Source organism: Egretta garzetta, unplaced genomic scaffold (assembly GCF_000687185.1).
Source record: "Egretta garzetta isolate BGI_Z169 unplaced genomic scaffold, ASM68718v1 scaffold369, whole genome shotgun sequence".
NCBI classification, from domain to species: Eukaryota; Metazoa; Chordata; class Aves; order Pelecaniformes; family Ardeidae; genus Egretta; species Egretta garzetta.
Genome location: NW_009260837.1, coordinates 613500 through 620739, shown reverse-complemented (window position 1 = coordinate 620739; position 7240 = coordinate 613500). Strand labels below are relative to the sequence as shown.

Genomic DNA, 7240 nt, shown 5'->3' with positions numbered 1-7240 from the left:
CAAAACAGCTGGAGCGGGGCAGGGCCCGGCCGTGCACCCAGGATCGCATCAGGTCCTATCCCCAGCCGCGCCCCGCGTGCAGGAGTTAACGTCCAGGATTCAGCCATCGCCTTGTGAAGCATCCCCGTCAAGGTGCTACATGTCAGAATTCATAAACTGTACCCAAAAAGTCAAGCACCACCTATCAGATCTGAGTTATCAGGTGCCTAGAGACAAGGTATGGCAAATATTAGGAATTCACTTCAGAACCCGAGCATGAGAAACGATCAGTTATGCCCTGACACAGCGTAGCATGCACAAGGGAGTGGAGAGGTAGAGCTGGAGTCTTGGCAAGGCCAAAAAACCCTGGAAATTTAATATCTCTGTAACAGGGCAGAACATACAGTTCAAATAACATTTATTACAGGAAGCTATCATTTGGCTATAGGAGATCTAGTGAAACAGTCCTGTAGGCCAAGAGCCTAAGGAAGCATCTCAGGCTCATAGTTGCAGGTGCAAGACACTGTCCACAAGCTCTGATCACAGAGGTCAGTCCCTTGAAGGACTTAGACCCAAAGAGCTGCCAAAACCTGGGATGTTCTGCAGGGGCTGGGGGCTACGAGAGGCCTTTCTCTGCTCTTGCAAACAACTACCGTCAGCAGCCCCTCCACAACGGCCGCTCTAAAAGCTTTTGATGCAGATAAAGAAACTCTCCAGTGATATGTTACTCGGTATTAGTCAATATTTATTGCTCAACCTCTATTTTCTGAGCCACATATTTCAGAGCCAAATGCCAGAGACAAGGCAGTCAATGCAAGTCAGGAAAGCCTATACACATTATAATAGACTGGAGTCTCAGCTACTTAAGCAGGCAGCGCTCTGCCAGTTTGCACCAAGCTCCAGCTCTGACAGGCATTTGCAAATGCAATAGAAAAGGCCAAAAGCAGAGCTAGACCTCAGAGCAAGGACCAGCGGCTTCAGGAAGGTGGATATGGATCTTAGGAAGACCTTAATAATTCAGCCCCAGAAAGCTGCTGTTTGAAAAAGAAGTCAGCAGGACATCTAAGCATAGACATGCGGCAAGAATAAAACCTTAATTCTCATTTTGTCATGAAAAGCAGAAGGGAAAAGAGTATTTGTGAGGCAGGGGACATGAGGATCTGAGTCAGTAAAGGCTGTGGACTAGCTTAAATTCTAGCAGCATGTGGTGGTGTGCTCTGGGCTGGCCAGGGAGGCCACGAAGGGAGAGTGTGGAGGCTTCCCTCCTCTGGCTCTAGGGCAGGACCAGCAACTACATCAGAGACAGCTTGTAATTCTGATAAGTGGGGGTCTGAAAAATTGTAAAAAGGGGAAAGTACAGGGCAGAGGTTGCTGCAGCAAGCAGATATGTGGCAGGTGGGAGGCATTGAATGCCCCAGCTGCTGGGCAGGGCAGCATCTGAAGACCCAAACCCACCACCTCTGGTGGGTTTAACCAGGGAGGGTGAAGGTGGTCATATCCTCAGCTTTCTGCCAGCCCTCCCTGAGGGACTCCCACCCTTGTGGCAGCGGTTGTGGAAGGGATCACCCATCCCTGCCATCCACAGCCCGGCACTGGAGCACCCAAGGAACAGGCTTGAGCGCTGTCCTGTTGCCCTCCGATGGAGAGGATAACCTCGGGCAGAGGGGAAGGACTCACAGCTCTTGCCAGTAATGCCTCGAGATACTGCAGGGGTACGTCTGTAGGAGCACTGCGAGATCAAAGGCAGATCAGGCAGGGGAAAGGATGGGTGGAGGGAAGCAGAGTGTTGGCAGAAAGTGATACCAAGTGGAACAGAAACTCAAATTCCTCACAGTCCAGGGCCGAGAGGCAGCAAGGGGGCCGGGGAGATGAGTTGAGAGAGCTGATAATCCTGGAAGGGGGAAGAAGCGTGGCTCCTATGTTTTCATAACCACTAAAGAGAAGAGTGCAAGGCACGTGAGAGTTACACAGGACTAAAACCAAAATTAAGGAGCCCCAGAGTAAGAAAGCAATCCTGATTATTCTCAGAGCATCCTTTATAATGCAGAGTATTACATTGCAGAGCAGGACATTGAACTGAGGTCCTCCCCACAGGTAAAGGCTTGCAAGACAGTACTGAAACATGAAAGTTAAACACACTGGAGGTATGGGGTGGGAAAGCGCTGCCCAGAGCCCCAGAGCTGGTGCTGCCAGGCAGCCACTGCCGAGCCTTGCCTGCAGCCTCCAGCTTCACATCCCTGTGCTGCGGAACACGACTGGTGCTTGCCTTCTCCAGGCTGCCATCGCCTTCCTCTGCCATACCGCCAGCACACTGTTCTTCCACCTTTTCATGCTCACTACTGTCACACATTTAGGGAGGGAACAGTTTTCTTTCACTTATTATTCCTTCTTGTTTATAGACAGAACAGAGTTATAAAAAGGAGGCGGTGAGAGTGGCTTTGTTGCAGTCTGAGAGCCACAGCGAGCTGGGCGGTGAAGACAAAGCTCCTACCCACCAAAAGCAATGAAGAGGCTGAATTACAGCCTTTGGCAAATATACCAGCCTGCCACGGCTGTGAACGTGCTGGCAAGCTGCTTTGTCTTACCTTCTCTGCCTTTGATACCGATGGCAGGCAGCACTGTGCTGCCTGCGCCTGCCGCGCGCCCCTACCCCAGCAGGCAGGGCCCCGCTCTCCAGGCAGCACATCTCTGACTGCCTCCTTTTTCAATCAGTCCGGTCATATTCTAGTTCTCACTTTTATCTTCACTATCAGAGTCCTAATGAAACAAAACTGTATCAATCTCTTCAAAGACACACTCAGCCTGATATTAAGTGTGCCTCTAGCTCTGCTTGGAGAGCCTGGCAGAAAGACTGATAACGCACAGAAGAATGTCCTTCTCCCCCCCAAGTGCAGAATATAAACTCATCTTGTTCTAACCATGGGAGTAACAGAAGGGCCAGTACTGGAAGCCCAATTAAGGGAAATTGCTGCTTAACACTTAGCGACTGGCTGTTAGCGTGACAAAAATCAGACACAACATTCTGCATTAATTAGTGCCCCTGTTGTTAGCCCTAGATACTTGCATTTCTAAATAAATACAGGTTATATTCATCTGAATTGCATTCCCATAAATGAAGCTGGACTCAAGCTCTGTGCCAAGGGAAGGAGAACCCTGTGAGCTGCTGTTTTCAGAGCAGGGGCAGCAGATGGGGAGCGCCGGCACCAGCTCTGCCCCCCATGCTACGTCCAGCCAGCACCATTTCATTTGATCCAATCTCTTTGCCCTTCCTGAAACCCTCAGGTTGAAACAACATCGGTTAATGTATGGCGCAAATGCCAACAGAAACACTTTGGTTTCCTCTAGTGGGAGAAGCCACTCGATTCAGCTCTGAGGAGCCTGGCACAGGATTTCTCAGCCTGTCTGCCCGGCAGCTCTGCCTGTCTCCCTTGCTGTGGCAGAAATGGCACTTGGGTGCCCAGAGTCGCCTTGCGTGTCCTAGATGATGTTTTTGTGCCATGGATGCAGAAGGAGAGCTCAGCAGCAGAGTGAAGGAGAGAGAGAAATAGGGGAGGAGGCGAAGGGAAGGTCACTGGTGAAGATGAGAACACCACCAGTGCCAGCTGAAGATGCTCAGGGGCTGTGGGCGGGAGGCTGGGCGTCCTTCCAGGTGAGCCTTCCTCTGGAGCACCGCACACCTCCTCCTCCTCCTCCTGCCAGTCCTGGGGAGTTAGCAGACCACTCCACATTTCATCCTTTAAATGAAGAGATTTACTGTGCAACTACTCCTTCTCCCCTGGCCTTCACACCTTCCCCCCCGCCTCATTCTCTCTGAAGAAATATATTGAAAATGTACCCTGGGGAACTTGCAGCAGCTGTGGAGCTGCATCATATGAATCCGCATGTGACACCATTTCGGATTGCATCCCTGTCACAGCGGGGCTGCCAGGCACACCGGCCAGCATGGGCATGCTGGACAGCAGCAGGGCTCCAGGGCTCCACACGGCTCTGGGGCTCCTCTCCGCTTAGTGCCAGCCTTGTGCTCGGGGTGAGGCTGGGGTTATTCTCCCCACCCTCAGCAGAGGGGCTGGGGAAAGTGATGAAAATATTGCAAATGGCAATATCGTGGTGGCAACTGGCGAGGAGCTAAGAATAACAGCAGACATTTGCACCAGAAACATCACTTGTGGTACGAAAGCTTTCTTGAGGATGCCAGCATGCACCGTGTCCTATGAACAGTCACACTGAACTCACCTGAACTCACCTGGATGCTTTTGCTGCAGAGCCAAGACAGCCTTTTTCCTTTCTTCTAAGCTCCAGTCTGGACTTTGTGAAGACTTCATGCCGTAGGCACTGCCAAGCAGCTTACAAACTAAGAGTTGACCTCAAGTGTTATTAGGGCTCCTGCTTCTTGCAGGGTTAAAAGCCCACCCAGCCAATGCTGGCTGCTCCAAACCCCAGGTGCTACATGAAGCCATCTGTCTTCCCGGCTTTAAGCTGTTTTCCGTCACAGGACACATCGCAGTGACTGAACTATCCATACCTTTCCCTGTGCTGGTGGGCTCCCAGATGAATCTCTCCTCTTCATGTACAGTCAGCACCAAAGGAGCTCAAGGTCATCCCTACTCATGTGCTCTTCAGGCCTTTCCCCAAAATCCTGAACTCACCTCTGCCTCTCCTCTTGCTCACATTCTTTTTCCCTGTGTTTATTCATGAAGCTAGAAAGTAGTGACAGGAAGATGTACTAAGCCGTTGAACAAGGGGAAGCGGAGTGAAAACAGGCCAAAATGGAGGGGACCCTGAAGAGCTAGCAGGGAGGAAGGACAAGAAATGAACCACCAGAGTGAAAAACAGTGAGCGGATCTGAGTGCGAACCCCACAGTGAGAAAAGCTGGCCCCGGCACCATGCCGGAGGAACAGGGTGAGCTGTGCCAGGAAAAAGGGATGTGGTAATAAACGCTAAGGACATGCTGACTGACAGGCACTGGCACCACCAAACATCCACCTGCGAAAAATTGTCCTCGCGGTCCTCTCTACTGGTTTGCAACTTGACAAGCCGGCGAGCTCAGCTGGCACTGCAGAGGTGCTGGGGAGAACTGGGGATGAGGAGTGGGTGTGGAGGGAGCGCAGACAGGCTGAGATGCACCCGAAGCCTGAGGAGCAGATGTCTGGCTGGTGGCAGGAGCCTTGCAGGGACCCCCCCTGTGCAGGACAGTGCTGTCAGGGTCCCTCTTCTCTGTGGAAAGAGGCCCTCTGCGTCCTTCTTGGCAATTCTGCAACAGCACTGATACTTTCATTCCCAAATCGTAATACCTTGCTCCAAAACCAGATCATTATTTCCAGCATGCCAAGCTCAGGATTTTTCCCTGCGCCCAGAAAACAGGTCTCCCCGTGGCCTACTCTATCCCTGACCATCCCGCGGGAACACTTGGATGAAAAATTTCTCACCGTGGCTGCTTGAGGTTTTTTCCTTTCTGATTTCAGTGACATAATTAGGAAAACATAAATGACGTGGCTTTTTCAGAAAGCATGCTCCTTCCCTCTTCGCTGGCACATCTGGAGCAGTCCTGCACACTGCGTTTGTGTCAGAGATTTACTTCATTTGTGTTGAAAGAAGGGGTTGTCAGAAGTCTGGAAATGGAAACGGTACCAGGGTCCTACCTTAATCCTTAAAACTACACAGCTGCCTCGGACTCCCTCAGCACAGGCTGCTTAAGAACGCAGTGGTATGCAATGACTTCCCACCGGCAACCAGCGAGGCTTGGCAGATAATATGTCAGGAGATACCCTCTGCTTGTAAAGCACGTTTCTTCCAGAAGATCCCCAAAGCCCAGTACAGAAAACAGTCAAAATGATTAATTCTTGTGATATTTGATTAAAAGACTTGTGTCATCTCAGCTGTGGTGCGGGTGACAATCCTGAATAGAAATGCACATGCCAGCTCTGAAGCAAGTGAAATAAATGGCAATTGATTCTCTATAAATTGTGGAACACGTAAGTCTGTCACCAGCCCCCATGGCTCTTATCACAATATTGAACTTCGCTGGACCAGTACCAAGAACAATCCTACAGCAGATTCCGAAAGCACAATAACCCGTTCATGAGCTCCTCGTTTCTTCCAGCTTGAACAATTAAGACTGGGATTCTTCAGGGGAATTTAATGGTGCTAAGCTCCCGTTTGCCACAGAAACACTCTTACATATTACCAAAGAGCAATGGTTACAAACCAGGTCTGGACGTGGCAGACATGGGAAGCAGAGCAAGTCATTGGTAAAAGCCGTGCAGCACCTACGGCCAGATGAGTCGGTGAGTTTGCACACCCAGCAGTAACACTCATGAAAGTATCCCCGTTGGAAAAATCACACTTACTTCAACAGATTATTCTCCCTCAGCAGAAGGCAATATGTTGTGGACAGAGTGCTGTACTGCAGGAGTCCAGTAGACCTCAATACACCAGACCTTCTCTTCTCCTGGCTTTCTCTTGCAGAGTGCCCTTACCAGAAAAGTGTTAGGAAGTACTAGCCATACCCCTGTGGAAGTCATCAGATACCATCTTGTGTGACCCCTTAAAGAATAGAGGAAAGGAACAGAAATGAACTGTATTTCTTAACCCAGCTTCACAAAGCATTCAATTATACAAAGCGCTCCCCTGCCCCGCACTGGATTCCTGCTCCAGTACATAAAATAATGTGCGAGACTTGTTCAGCATCCAAAATTAAAGCCATCAAATTCTACAGATGTTGGAAGTTCATTTATAATCATCCAGAAATGACAAGGAAAGAGCTGTAGGCAGCAATAAAGTACACCGGCATACAGTATTACTTCAGAACCAAGGAAAAATAAAAGTAATTGTTGATTTTAAAAGAAAGAAAACAGAGAAATAGGGCTAGGAATGACCTTAAAAGTTCATCAGGCCATTTTCCTTGTCCAGAGCCAGGATCATGTCTCCCTACAGTAGGTACTTGTCCCACATGCTCTTCACTGGCACCCGGCGCAGGGGCCCCACAGCTTCCCAGGGCAGCTCCTCCCAGCTCCTTACTTACCCTTTCTAGTTATAAACAGCAGCCCAAGTCTTCCTTGGTGCAGCCTAAGCTGCTTACTCCTTGTCCTACCTGCCAAGGACACATAACACATTTTTCTTCTTGCAACAGCCCTCTATATGTTTGAAGATCTGCACATTGCCTGTTCCCCTCCTTCCCCCTTAGGCTTCCCCAGGCTAAACTACCCCTGGTTTCTTCAGGCCTCCCTGGCGGGTCATGTTTTGGAGATCATTGTCCTTGTT

The 7240-nt window shown here is 50.1% G+C and overlaps 1 protein-coding gene across 1 annotated transcript in view; it reads right to left on the bottom strand.

Moving 5' to 3' along the window:
- BAMBI (BMP and activin membrane bound inhibitor) overlaps window positions 1-4301 on the bottom strand; it is a 16179-nt gene extending 11878 nt beyond the window's left edge. The window contains exon 1 of the mRNA XM_009647007.2: window positions 4223-4301. Coding sequence (XP_009645302.2) covers window positions 4223-4301 — 79 coding nt within the window. The remainder of the gene's footprint in view (window positions 1-4222) is intronic.
- Between the last annotated feature and the right edge of the window lie 2939 nt (window positions 4302-7240).